The following is a 14,400-nucleotide window of genomic DNA, read 5'->3' as shown; positions in this document are numbered from 1 at the left end:
TGAGCTATAGTTTCCTTCCAATGGTCAGTTTGAATAGATAAGCAGTGAACTTGGAGGATGCTTGAGTTTCAGTTGAAGCCCACCATATTTAGATATTTCAAATAATCAGTGGTCTAAAGAAAATGTCTCTCTTGATGTTTTCCTCAGGCAAAGACCTGATTGGTGTCCAGAACTTGCTGAAGAAGCACCAGGCCCTGCAGGCTGAGATCACCGGACATGAGCCTCGCATTAAGGCGGTCACCCAGAAAGGAGAGGCCATGGTGGAGGAAGGTATTCACTTAAAGCCAAGCCTTGTTTGCTGTTTCTATGAGATGATTGTGACCTTGGTAGGTGAAATATTGTCCCAGCATTCAAAATGCGAGTCATTTATGTGTGGGGTCCTCAGGACACTTTGCTGGAGAAGATGTGAAAGTGAAGCTGACAGAACTACATGGACGCTGGGACACTCTGAAGGCCAAGGCCTCCCAGAGGAGACAGGATCTGGAGGACTCTCTGCAGGCCCAGCAGTACTTTGCTGATGCCAACGAAGCAGAGTCTTGGATGAGGGAGAAGGAGCCCATCGTGGGGAGCACAGACTACGGCAAAGATGAGGATTCTGCTGAGGTACGTGAATAGAAGAGTTATAACAAAATATTAGTATATAAGTATCACATATCAATTAGTCAACTTCTTGCTCTTTAAGTATGAAGTATATCATTTGTTGATCTTTTAGTATTTCCACCCCAAGCTCTGTTTTTGATCATGTTACATTTATTCCACAAGCTTTGAGCTTGTATCCCTTTGTGACAAATGCGCTTGTACTGAATAGTTTGTCTTCCATAGGCTCTGCTGAAGAAGCATGAGGCCCTGATGTCTGACCTGAGCGCCTATGGCAGCAGCATTCAAGGCCTGAAGGAACAGGCCCAGTCCTGCAGGGTAAAACTTGATCCCTCTTCACACCTCAACACTGCACTGCTCAGCTTCATGGGAGGGGTTTTTAATGCACAATAAAGCCTCTGATTGCTGGACTGTTAGGGAGTTCTCAAATTACCATACTTTCTTCAGTTTAAGCAGGGAACACAAATCAGTGACTCAAAATGTTTGTTTATCTGAATAGCAACAAGTGGCACCAACTGATGATGAGACCGGGAAGGAACTGGTCCTGGCCTTGTACGACTACCAGGAGAAGAGTCCCCGTGAAGTTACCATGAAGAAGGGGGACATCCTCACCCTGCTCAACAGCACCAACAAGGTACAGACAAATCCAGCTCAGTTTACAATAGACTTGTCAGCCCGTTAACTGGACTTCCGGCTGAAACTAACCTGGCCACCTTGAAGAGATTTTGAATTGGAAATAATCTGCATGTTACTTGCAGTGATGCATGTAAGGTTTTTCAGGGTTTAGGTATATTTATATTCCAGAAGAAAACTTTAAGTCATTTATTTATTCATATATCAGTCACTATAATGATCAGTATTCAATTACAAAGCAATTGCTAACCTTCAACAAAAAGTCATTCAAGAGATTTAACACAATTATGTAACTAGTATATTATACTGTTACAATTAGATGAGATTGAATATGGAGGCTACCAAAAACTGAGGCTGGTAGTCTAGTCATGAATCTTTGGTGAACCTCTAGTCCTGAGGTTCACTACCACTGCCAAAATTCTTAACCTACATTACATTACATTCTTTAGCTGATACTTGTATCCAAATTGTCTAACAATAAGTGGAGTGGATACAACCCAGAAATTGCAAGAATCATGCAAATAGATCAACTTTAGCAAATGTGCTAAAACAAAAAACAAAAACTGCCCTCAGGAATATAATTTTTTTTTACATGTTACAAATGAAACAAAATGTTTCAAATGCACCAGTCTTTAAAGGATAAGGCTGGCAATATCCTTTTTTTTTTGTCGACAAATCCCATGTTATGCCACACTGCAGATCACTGATTGGTCAGAGTGAATCATCAGTTGACACTTGACATCCTGTACAAAACCCACCATTTTTAAATATCCAAGCTACCGCCAAAAGCAATTGCAATTTTGTTATTTACTTGACCGCAGATTTTCAAAAATGGCAAGCCACAGAACTATGCTGCACACAATGGCGTACAATTGACAAAGTGCAACAAGTATCACGTTCAAAGTTACGTCACAGCAGTTTCATATGATGTTGCTTTGGTGATCAGCTGAGAATTCCACTTATACTGAAAGGGGTACTCTCAAAACAAAACAAAACAAAATAGAGAAAAGGATCCCAAATCAAAAGTGAGTTAGGCCAAATCCTGTAGTTGAAATGAGGCATTAGTCGCCCTCTTTTTATTTTCTGACATCCTGACCCTGTCTGTGGCCCATTGGTTCCAACCTGCATCCATACATCTTCCATACATCTGTAAACTTAAATTTTAAAAGCAGGTTATATGGATTATTTACTTAGTGTATTGATTGTTTACTCACTGTAGTTTTTAGCAAATGGTATTCTGGTGAGTATTTGTAGCAGCAGGATGGTGTATGTGGGATCGAGTGAAAATAAACTACAGTGTGTGTGTTCATGGTAATAAAGGAACATGTCTCCCAGTTCAACAGTGTGGCTCATGAACGTGATTTAATAATGTGTTTTGGAATGGAACTCTATGGCACACAGAAAGAGGATGTATTAGGCTTTGATACACAAACAATACTTGTTAGACCTCATGGGTTTGTTGAAAAATAGAAATATGTAGAATATCTATACAAATATCCTGCAATGTAACATGTTTGTAACACAAAACAGCCAGCCATTAGCACATTGATTGATTAAAAATGAGCAGACTTTTGTAAAATGATGATTTACAACAGAAGATACCTCATCAACATCACTTGCTGATGTTCCTCCCTCTCCTCCCTGCTGTAGGATTGGTGGAAGGTGGAGGTGAACGATCGCCAGGGCTTTGTTCCTGCTGCATATGTGAAGAAGCTGGACCCTACCCAGTCCTCCTCTAGGGAAAACCTGCTGGATGAACACGGCAGCATTGCACTGCGCCAAGACCAGATTGAGAATCAGTAAGAAACCCACACCGTAACTTCTTCAATTTTGCAGCGGAATGTAAACTAAGTACAAAAGGTAAGGAAATTTGTGTTTGGTAGATTATTACTTTGTTGTAACAATGTTGGAAAGCCTGTTTATTTCCCTTTAAATGGTGCCGCATTTGTGGGATGAGCAGCAGAGCTAAGTATGTGGGTTGCGCCCATGAAACATTTGCCAAATCTTCTCTGCCAATGCCAAACAGCTTTCTTTTTTTTTTACTGTTGACTCTTGCTTGGTGTTGTTTGGTGGATTGGATGATTGAAGTCTGAAGAAACAAGACATTTGGCAATTTAACAGTTTATTCATTTAAAGCGACACTTACCTTTCTGGAAAATTTACGCTTTTGTTTGTTTAGGTTAAAATGCTATTAATAAGCTGATGGAACACTAAAATGTAAGTGAATTCCACCAGAGATAAAAACTCAGTATTATACCATTCTCATATGGTTCTAAGAAAACTCCGACCAATCATTGGCCGAGCGTCCTGTCTGTCTCTGACTGACGTAACCGCTCGCGTAACATTATGTAACCTTATTCTAAAACTCATCAGTCATCACTGACTCCAGTTGAGTTTTAAATCTCCGGGGTTGCGTTTGACTGTCTTGGTTGTAACGTTACACTTGCTCTCCTCTTCTGTGTATCTAACGTTACCTTGCCATCGCCTACGTCTATCATAGATGTAATGAAGACGTAATGGAGGAGGGGGGAAGTAGGCCGTTGGAGGAAGGTGGAGTTGCAGGAGAAGGAGGATGGGACTTTGGAGGGAGGCGGGAGTTGCGGATGTTCAAATTTTTTCAAGTGGTGTGTGAAATGCAAGAAAGGTAAGAGTAGCTTTAAGAAACGGGAGCCATTGGCAGAGAAGATTTAGCAAATTTTTCATGGCCGCAACCCACATACTCAGCTCTGCTACTCATCCCACAAATGCATGTTCCTAACAAATGTGGCACCATTTAAAAGGGAAATAACCAGGCTTTCCAGTGGTATAAGATTTATTGCCAAGAAGCACTGTTGCAACAAAGAAATAATCTACCAAACACAAATGTCCTTACTTTTTGTGCTTAGTTTAGTTTACTAACTAATTTCTCCTCTCCTACTGGATTTTTTTTTAACTATTCTGTCTTTTCTCTGCTCTTTAACCTTTCTTTACTTTCATCAATTCATAAGTTCTGCTCAGTTTTTTAACACTAATGACCTTGCCCCTGGCCTCTTTCTCTTTTCTCCTCTGCTGTCCTCTCGCTGTATTTAACAACTTAATTTTGTCTTGCTGTGCGTTCGCCTTGCCTTGCCACTGAGCAGGCTTGTCACCAAGGAGGCCTGCAGCGTGTCTGTGCGCATGAAGCAGGTGGAAGAGCTGTGAGTAGGAATCTGCGACCCTTTGCGTGTTCTTGTGATCGTGATGCCACTAAATATCATCACAGTTTTACATACCTCCCAACCCCCACCAAAATCCTCATGTTGTGCGACACTGTGTCTACTTCACGCTCGTCTTCTATTCAGTACAGGGATAGAAGAGTGATTCACACCTTTCACTTCCTGCTCATCCCAGGCTTGCCTATGGATGTTTCTTTCTGATTTTCTGTCATGTCATAAGCTGTTCTGTTCTGCACATATTTGGCTTTGATTCATTATTGTGAAAGTTACCTCATTGTCCAAGGCTCAAGGTGCTGTCATGTTACAAAACATGGTGTAGAAAATAAATGAGAAATAAATAAATAACTAAGTAAAGGAGTCCATGCAAAAGCAAGAGACCTGGTCAACAGTAAAATTAAATGAAAAGAAAACCTGTCAGGTCTTTGTTAAGGAACAAATCCTGGCGTCGATCTGAAACCAGCAACTGTTCTCCGTCTTTGCTTAATAAATGACTTGAACAACATTTTCAAAATAGTTTCCTCTTAATTGACTGTTTGTTTCAGTGCTACAGGAGTAATTTGGCAAATTTGATTTTGACAGCCATAATTTTTTAGCAGAGAAATGCAGCAATCACAAGCAATAAGAACAGTTTCCTCAAAAGAGCAGATTCTCCCCAAAAAAAGAACAGTCACTTTAAATCTTAAAAAATGAGCCACAGTATAAGAGGGACAATAAGCTTCTAAAGGCACACAAAATGATTTGATTTGGTTTTATGGTTGCCCCTTTTTCCAGGTACGGTACTCTGTTGGAGCTGGGAGAGAAACGCAAGGACATGCTGGAGAAGAGCTGCAAGAAATTTATGTTGTTCCGTGAGGCCAACGAGCTGCAGCAGTGGATCAATGAGAAAGAGAGCGCCCTCACTAATGAGGAGGTTGGCTCTGACCTGGAGCAGGTCGAGGTCCTGCAGAAGAAGTTTGACGACTTCCAGAAGGTAATGTCCACTCATGTTTTGAAACTTAAATAACAAAAATCACTTGCTTCATAGTCTTATATCAAAATCACATCAAGTTTTCTTCTTGTAGAACAAAATATGACATCTACCAACCAGATTCAAGCAATAATGTCATGTCATCCACCCATCAATCAATCTGCAACTTTTAGCTGCACAGAGCTAGTTAGCTAGCTAGCAACAGCATGCTATATAGCTGTGTCTTCATTTCCCAAAAATACTTAGGTTACGGGCTCTCTGGCTAGAATTTATTCACTTTGAGGAAAGTGGTATCTGTGACAGGTCCAGATTATGCATAAGGTATTTAACAGTAAACTGTTTTAGTAACTAACATTACATGATGCATTTGCCCACTTTTCAACAATCAAACTCCCCCCAGTGTTATCTCACATGCGTATCCTGTTTCACTTGGAAATTCGTCATAACACTGAAGCTAGATACTTTATAAAATGCTGTCACATCTGGACTGTAATGGCACTCATTACATTTATATGCATAGTTAAATTGAGCTACGGTTACAGCTCGACTAGGCCATTTAGTTGGACTACTGTCCTCGTCCCAGTATACAAGCAATGGGAGGGGAATAGATTTATTGACTGAAGTATGTCCGATTCCGCTATGACAGGAGGCTAGACGCCCCCTTTCAGCGGTTGACCTAGTAATTGGACTCCCAGTCGCATTATCTGGGTGTGTTTCTCCGACTTTGGTAAATTTGATTTGGTACGATTTCAGTCGAACTAACATGTTTACATGTATTTTAAAGGTCCGGTTTTAGTCTGACTATTATAATAAATTGATTTTCTCCAATGTCATGTAAACATAGTGACTCTTAGCTTCCGTGTGTATTTGTTGATTGTTTGTACATCAGGAGCAATTGCTCTGAGACAACCAGGGAGGCTGAATTTCCCCTAAAATTTCATAGAAGAAATGGTCAAATATGCACTATTGAATTTGCATTAAAATAAGAATTTACATTGCAATAAACTTGCGCGAGGATGCGTTTAACATCATGACTATGATCTTCAAACGTCAGCTGTTCATCACCAGTTTTCAAACGCGACCTCCCTGTCATACATTCTCGTGTCAGCACGGTGTATGTGGAGCCTCCAAGCATTCCTATGAGACAGCGCTGAGCAGGTTTTTTTCATGCAGCAAAGCAAGACGGTCATTGGATAAATGCGACAAAATTGTCACTTCGAGCTTCCCTGGGACCTAAAGGAGCGTTAGACAGGAGAGGATGCTCGGTGTCTGCATGATGATTGGAGGAATTGTCTAAAAGGCTGAACCCCTTTGTGATTGACGGCGCTTCGCATTTCGAGCTGAGTCCATTGCGGACATGTCCAGTCTTGTGACAGAGTGCCGTCTGGAGTTCCTTATTTCCATAAGTGAAATAGCTCATTTTCACCGTTTGTGCAGTACAGTTCAGGTGTTTAAACCAATCTGAAAATCTTTGAGGTGTGTTTTGCTGTGGTTCTATGGTATGAGTGTGGTTGAAAAATGGCTTCAATTAAATGTTCCTTTTATAAGTTACTGCCTCACTACAACATGACACATTTTATGATGTAAACTTAAAGTGAGGGTCCCCTGTTTGAAAGACCAGCAGCCACCAGTGTTGTACATGTCATGTCTCACAAAAAGTATATGATAATCTTTGTTTGGTCCAGGACCTAAAAGCCAATGAGTCTCGCCTGAGGGACATCAACAAAGTGGCTTCTGAGCTGGAGTCTGAAGGCCTGATGGCTGAGGAGGCCCCCATGGTTCAGGCTCAGGTAAGTTCTACTTCCACAGCTTAACATCAGGAGCCATCTTTCATGTTTTACCTGTAATTAAATGAACATCATGTTTTTTTCCCCTGTGTGCAGCAGCAAGAGCTGTCTGGTGCTGCTCCTGGCAAGGTATGATCTTTTCTGGATTTTGCATACATTTTGCTTGATATTAAAAAAATATTTCAAATATCACAACAAGGAATAAGGCATGACTCTGGGCTAATGTATACATTTCATTCAACAGGATGAAGCTGATTCTAAGACTGCCTCTCCATGGAAGGTAAGCTTTATCTAACACTGTTCAATCTGTCTCCGGAAGATTCATTCAAACATGTAGTTGTTTCTGTATTTTTAGACAAAATGCATCAACTGCAAAGATTTGACAGCCTGTCAATCTTGATCTGATACTGTAACTGTGCATGACATGTTCAGCATTGGGTTGATGTTTGATACTGGTGTGTCACTTCTGGAATTTACTGCAATCATGCCCAAAGACATTTTACTGGCATGGGGCTCAATGTTACATGTCCTCATGGAATATGATGAGACATTAAGGAGACAACCAGGGAGCCTGGGAACTCCTAAGCCTTTTTTGTAATATCCCTTTGATTTAAAATTGTGTCTCAAGATGTCTCGATCATAAATTTTTTTTTGTTTGATTCATCATAATCAGTGTCAATGGCTGGTTCTGCTCTAGCCATGGTTGCAGTGCTTACTATGTCCCCATTGGTGTAAAGTCTTGGTTGGTCTTGGGAGAAGACCAACACCAACCCTGGGAGTTTCCATAACACTTTTGACTGGTGTGGTGTTTTTCTGTTTTTGTCCTATTCTTCCTTTCTTCCTACCATGTTTTGTTCAACTTTGACTATAGAATATACGCTTGGCTGTTCAAACAACGGCTAACTTTAATACTATCAAGGTAAGATTAACTAGTCTACCCCGACCTTGTTTTGAATTGTCCCTGCCCTAGCTGTCCTGTCCTGCATCGTGATCAGAAAACTAATCCCATTGTCATAGTTTCCTTTTGCTGTCACGTGATCTGTCTCGTCCTGTTCTGTGAAACCTGATTCCAGTGGTCAGTTTTGTTTGGTTTCATCCTGTTTCCCATGGCATTTTTCCTGCACATATCCTGTTATCATCCGTTTAGTTGACTGTAGTTTGAATGAATGTTGGCATGTGCTACATGAGTTATGTCTTCAGCTTTTTTTTGGAGATTGAAAGAAGAAGAAGAATTTTCGTTATTTTCTTTGTCCTTATACTATGTGATATTCTTAACTAGGGCTGTCAAAAGCACCATGAAATTGAGTTCAAATATGTTCGAATTAATTTAGTAGAGTTCAAATAATATTCAAGTTTATTATTATTATTATTTATTTATATTTTAAAACACAAAAAATAAGATGCTTATTGCTGGCGCAATATGAATCCATGTACAGTGACACTCGGATGAAAACACCCGTTCTGACCTCACTGAAGTGCCAGGTATGACCAACTTCTGCCCCGCTATCTGAGCAATGTTTGGATACTTCAGTGCGTAGTTTTCCACCACAAGAGTGATCCCGGTCGGCTCGTAGTGGTGTCTCATTCTGGTAACGTTTAATCTCTTCTTTAAAAAGGGTAGGCAGGGAGGCAGCAGGTGCAACACTCTCCCTGTATGTCTCCCCGAACAGGTTACACCTTGCGGACAGCGCAGTGGGTGGTGTTATTGCAGCGGGCTCCTCCGTCTGCGCCTCTCCCTCCGTCGCTGCATCCCTCTCTGGCCCGGCTTGTGCGCGAGCCATCTCTGCCCGAATGGGATTCGCCGTGATATACAACATTAGTAATAGTATTAATTAATTATTAATTATATTTGAATTATCAAATTTAGATTCAAACTTATAAAAAATATATATATTCGAATATATTTCGAACTTCGAATTTTTTTTTGACAGCCCTATTCTTAACATGCATCCAGTCCTGTGCACCTCACACCATCATCTATGTGCTTTTGTTGTCCATCACTGTTTGTGCCCAACAAACACACAATTCAAATTAGCGCACTTCAAGCACATACTGTATCTGAATTCTTTTATTTAAGTGAAGTATTTAAGAAAGCATTCCTTAAATCATGATTTCCAGGTTTATCTAACGATGCAGTTTAATGCTAATGACTTAATCACTTGATGTGTCCATCTTAAATTGAGATTGTGTTTAGTTCTCATACTTAAAATCATTGCAAATTTTATCACCAAAACTACAAGACACAACCTACAAAAATTACTGAGCAAATTCTGAAGAGTGTAGATTGCTGTTTAATGTTGATTCTTTTATGTGCAGGAGCTGAATAATCGCTGGCGGTCCCTGCAGCAGCTGGCTGAAGAAAGAAGCAACATGCTGGGCAGTGCCCACGAGGTGCAGCGATTCCACAGGTACAAACCAAAGGCTGTAGGAGATCATATGTGGTCTTTGTGACACCTACAGCTTTTCAGAAGCTTCAGTTTGTGTTTGTACCTCTCTTCCATATTTGATATTATCAGAGCCATACTATTGAATGCTTGGCCTGCTTCACTTTCCATTGTCACCGCCATGCTCTTTTTCAGACCCCAAGAAGGCTGTCTTGTCATAAAATTGTTATATTGTGCCCTTTGTTTGCAAATGTTAGTAATTAAAACACACTTTCAAAATGCACCATTCTACTGATAGCTAGAATGTAATAGGAGACTACACATTGTTTTTATTTCAGAATCGGATCTCTGTTTCATCAAGTAAATTTCACAAGTTTGATTAAATTCTTAATGGCCCAGTAATCGATTGTCAATTAATTATTATCATCCCTTTTGCTAATGGCTGCATTAATGACATTTTTACTCTCAACAGAAAAAATTTAAATCAAAACAATGAGAAGCGGTGAAACCCTCAGTCATTCTTACTCCTTACTTGCACACACAGCACCTCCAGATGTGTGATTACACACAAATTACCCCCACGATATTTGACCAAAGTTGTGTTTCTGCATCCCCAGGGATGCCGATGAAACCAAGGAGTGGATCGAAGAGAAGAATCAGGCCCTCAACACTGACAATTATGGTCATGACTTGGCCAGTGTCCAGGCTCTGCAGCGCAAACATGAAGGCTTCGAGAGAGACCTGGCAGCTCTGGGCGATAAGGTCAGATTGTCTTTTAGTCATTTATATGAGAGTGAGGTGATCTACAACCAAGCCTCTGGCTAAAGATGTAGTACTTCCCCTGAGGCTTTTACTTATTTTTCCTTCTCCCCTGCCCAGGTGAACTCTCTTGGGGAGACAGCGGAGCGTCTGATCCAGTCCCACCCTGAGGCAGTGGATGACATCCAGGAGAAGTGCACTGAGCTGAACACTGCCTGGAGCAGTCTTGTGGGACGTGCTGACCAGCGCAAAGACAAGCTTGGCAACTCCCACGACCTGCAGCGCTTCCTCTCTGACTTTAGGTGAGGAGAAAACAGCCAGTGGATACCACTGGGTCAGATTTATTGTTAGGCTGAAGAACTGGATTGGAAAATTATGTTGTTTTGTTTTTTGGGGATTTTTTTGAGAGAGAGAGAGATTTCTAAGCAAAAGAGATGCAGTTATTGTATGATATTTTCTGGCTATAATTCTTCATCTGTTCACAGAGATCTGATGTCCTGGATTAATGGCATACGAGGGCTTGTCTCTTCGGAGGAGCTGGCCAAAGACGTGACCGGAGCCGAGGCCCTTCTGGAAAGACACCAGGTATTGAACGCCTCCCTCCAGTTAATGCACAAAATTGCTTTGTCTGTGCTGGTCTAACACTGCCAATCCATCTTTCTTTTTTTTTGTCTATTTTTCAGGAACACCGCACAGAGATTGATGCTCGTGCCGGTACCTTCCAAGCCTTTGAACAGTTTGGTCAGCAGCTGCTGGTGCGAGGCCACTATGCTAGTCCTGAGATTCAGCAGAAATTGGAGGCTCTGGACCGTGAGCGTGCTGACCTTGAGAAGGCCTGGGTGCAGCGTCGCATGATGTTGGATCAATGCCTCGAGCTCCAGGTAACGAGGAGTTGAGACATCACATGGCCAGTTAGAAACTGTTACAATGTCATCCCTGTCTTTGTCTCTTCACTGACTGACTACTGTCCTTGTCCCTCTGCAGCTCTTCAACAGGGACTGTGAGCAGGCTGAGAACTGGATGGCAGCTCGTGAAGCCTTCCTTGCTAGTGACGACAAGGGTGACTCCTTGGACAGTGTGGAGGCCCTCATCAAGAAACATGAAGACTTTGACAAGGCCATTAACGTGCAGGTCAGTAAGAGGTTTTGCCACTTAGTGAAGGCTTTGAAAATTGATCGGTAGCCATGTTCTATTAATTATTAAATGTTGCCCTGCTGTACAGGAGGAGAAGATTGCTGCTCTGCAGTCGTTTGCTGATCAGCTGATTGGAGCTGACCATTACGCCAAACCTGAGATCTTCAACCGCCGCAATGAAGTCCTCGACAGGTAGGACACATTTGGAGACACAGATTTAGTAACATTACACACAACTTTCAACCTGTTCGTCTTCAACAACTTCCTTTCAGTTCCAAACTGGATTAAGTGATCTTTTGAGTTCAATTCAGTTTTACCTAAATTTATATAAAGTTTATTTTCTATTAGCCACTCTCTTTCACATCTTAGATACTTACTTAGGATGATTATATCTCACAGATATCACAGATTGTAAAGCGGAATTATCGGCATACAGCAGAAGCTTGCTTTTCACAGCAGCTGGCATATCATTTATGTAAGGAATAAGAGAGGCCCTAATGGGAGCCTTGGGGAACCCCACATGTAAAATCCTATGGTTTTGACACACACACACACACACACACACACACACACACACACACACACAAAATATACTTCCTGTCAGATAAGATTTTACAGCAATATGATCAGAGCCTATACATTATAACTGGTAGAGAGTAGTCCTCCGTGTCAAAAGCTTTATGAAAGTTAAATAAGACTTCCAACAATAACATTTTATCTAACAAGCTTAAAATTAAAAAGATAGACAATATGATATGCTGCATTAACACCAGACAAACTGCATCAGACTAAATATTCCTCTTCTGATTAAACACCAATTATTCAAAAACTTTCAACATTAATACTGCCCGGAATTAGATCTAAACCAGTTGCTTTGTTAGTAGGTTATGAGAATAGACATTTACTTACGGTTCCAACTGTAACAGGACCTGTCTCAAAGACATCACAAACAACATTTCAGCCTTTGTAGAAACTATTCAGAAATATAGTCCATATGTCCCAGAGCCACTGGGTAAAAAGAAAAGGTTTAGGTTACACATGCCTGTGTTAGAGCTCACTTTTAAACTACAAACTCTGATGCTTGAAAGGTGGCGTCGCCTGAAGGCCCAGATGATCGAAAAGCGTTCCAAGCTGGGTGAATCCCAGACCTTGCAGCAGTTCAGCAGGGATGTGGATGAAATTGAGGCTTGGATCAGCGAGAAGCTGCAGACTGCAACTGATGAGTCCTACAAAGATCCCACCAACATCCAGGTACACATTTGGCTTCTTCTAGCACAGGCCCAAATCACACAAGTTCATAGCAACACAGTAAGATTGCAGTAGTGTACCGGTTCCATGAAAACTGGTGGTTATCATACCTTGTACATTTACTTGTCTACAGTATTTAAATAACTGCATATGGATGGAGAAGCTTACCTTTAATTTTAGTTATTTTCAAAAGGGAGACTTTTTACACATAGTTTCATTTAAAAATCAAATTACAATTATAGTAATGAAGTGTTTTATCAAAAAAAAAACCTTCTGTTTACATTCTTTTAAGGGCCATTGGAACTGATAATAATAATTGTGTAGTACCGTATACAGTCACACTGTGAAATGGCGTTATTTTCTGAGAAGGTTATCGTACTGTAAAAATGTCATACCCTTGCAACCCTACAACACTGTTAGTCTGAAAGGAGTACATGGAATCCTTCAGATTTGTTTAAGTGTAAATTCCACGTGAATTTAGTGAACAAAAATGATAGCACTTGTTTCTTTTTTAAAGAAACCTTAAAAGAAAATCAGGAAACATTCATTTTCACAGATGATAACCTGGCTGGTAATTGACTGGCAGGTAACTGAGCTGTGTGTCCTCTGGTAAATTAAAATTGCTAATCTGTTTTGTCCTGTTTTATTGACAATACTCTTCGTTAACTGTGTCAAATCCCTCCCTGTGTCCTGTCTGAAGTGAGACTGAATTTTTCTCCCACTGTCTTATTTTTTTTTTATAGCTGTCCAAGCTGCTGGTAAGTTTGAGTAGTGTGTCAGCTAACTAACAGCCGAGCAGGTTGTCCTCCATGTGTCCATGTCTTTGCTGTGTGTGTAGACACGATGTAGAACAAGCACTCCGTGCATCTTGAGTTTGTCCCTCATCGGCACTGTTGAGTACCAGCTTCTTTTCCACCTGGTTTTAATTTTGTTAATTTAAAAAGGCTTAATTCTGTGTTCATTTTTAGATTTTATTCTTGTTTATTATTGTTTTGTCATCGAAGGCTAGTAGTTGTGTTGGTTGTGGCTTCCGTTTTAATTTTCAATTCTTGAGGGGGATTCTCTTTAAACTTGCTTCAGATGTTTGATTCTACAGTCAAACCTATCAAATTTGACCTTGAAATAAAATTGTGACTGAATAATTCCTGACCAACGGCACAGCAGGCTGTGAGTATGACACTAGTGTCAAATGGACAAATTCTAATTTGTGAAAGTGTTGAAAGATACAAACATGAAGCAACTTTGAAGTGAGTCTTCTTTCAGCAGGTTTTTTCAAAGTTAGCTCTGTTGCAGATGTTGTCCTCTACATTGCCATTTTGTGTTCTTCACTTGTTTGTCCTGTGTGTCTGCTGATGTCCAACACATTGTCTGTCATGGTCGATGTCCTGTGTTGAAGTAAAACAAATTTTATATTCCACCCTCTAGTTTTTCAGTAACAAACACAATTTTTTAAACATTATGAGGCTGACAGTGACAAGAATTTTGACGTTAATGTCAGCCTTCTAATGCTTCAGATTTCAGGTTTATTAAACAAACATAGCCAAACTGACTTTCATTTCAGCTCTTGTGCAGAATGTAAGTATGAAAGCAATGCTAGGTCTTAAGTGTGTATCTCAGTTTAAAGAGAGGTCTGAACATTTGCACCATAAAACAGGAGCTTGTCCACTTTGTGATTCTCATGCTGTGTCCATGTGTCC

At 40.6% G+C, this 14,400-nt stretch overlaps 1 protein-coding gene and 1 long non-coding RNA gene across 5 annotated transcripts in view; one reads left to right on the top strand and one right to left on the bottom strand.

The window, feature by feature from the left end:
* The window catches only part of LOC126395185 (uncharacterized), a 523,086-nt gene that overhangs the window by 125,675 nt on the left and 383,011 nt on the right, over positions 1–14,400 (bottom strand). The gene's annotated exons all lie outside the window — the stretch shown is intronic.
* Positions 1–14,400, top strand: part of sptan1 (spectrin alpha, non-erythrocytic 1) — a 44,369-nt gene that overhangs the window by 18,079 nt on the left and 11,890 nt on the right. For 2 of the 4 annotated variants that reach the window (XM_050052393.1, XM_050052391.1), the window contains exons 17-35: positions 148–270; positions 386–603; positions 823–915; positions 1,097–1,231; positions 2,881–3,029; positions 5,196–5,394; positions 7,077–7,181; positions 7,275–7,307; positions 7,423–7,458; positions 8,050–8,097; positions 9,495–9,586; positions 10,180–10,324; positions 10,442–10,623; positions 10,807–10,906; positions 11,005–11,202; positions 11,306–11,452; positions 11,544–11,647; positions 12,544–12,706; positions 13,447–13,461. In XM_050052393.1, the coding sequence (XP_049908350.1) occupies positions 148–270; positions 386–603; positions 823–915; positions 1,097–1,231; positions 2,881–3,029; positions 5,196–5,394; positions 7,077–7,181; positions 7,275–7,307; positions 7,423–7,458; positions 8,050–8,097; positions 9,495–9,586; positions 10,180–10,324; positions 10,442–10,623; positions 10,807–10,906; positions 11,005–11,202; positions 11,306–11,452; positions 11,544–11,647; positions 12,544–12,706; positions 13,447–13,461 (2,285 nt within the window). The remainder of the gene's footprint in view (positions 1–147; positions 271–385; positions 604–822; positions 916–1,096; positions 1,232–2,880; positions 3,030–5,195; positions 5,395–7,076; positions 7,182–7,274; positions 7,308–7,422; positions 7,459–8,049; positions 8,098–9,494; positions 9,587–10,179; positions 10,325–10,441; positions 10,624–10,806; positions 10,907–11,004; positions 11,203–11,305; positions 11,453–11,543; positions 11,648–12,543; positions 12,707–13,446; positions 13,462–14,400) is intronic. The other 2 variants (XM_050052394.1, XM_050052392.1) reach the window with 2 other exon arrangements.

This window comes from Epinephelus moara, chromosome 9, assembly GCF_006386435.1.
Source record: "Epinephelus moara isolate mb chromosome 9, YSFRI_EMoa_1.0, whole genome shotgun sequence".
Classification (NCBI taxonomy): domain Eukaryota; kingdom Metazoa; phylum Chordata; class Actinopteri; order Perciformes; family Serranidae; genus Epinephelus; species Epinephelus moara.
The sequence above is the reverse complement of the archived record's forward strand: the minus strand, read 5'-3'. Positions and strand labels throughout refer to the sequence as shown.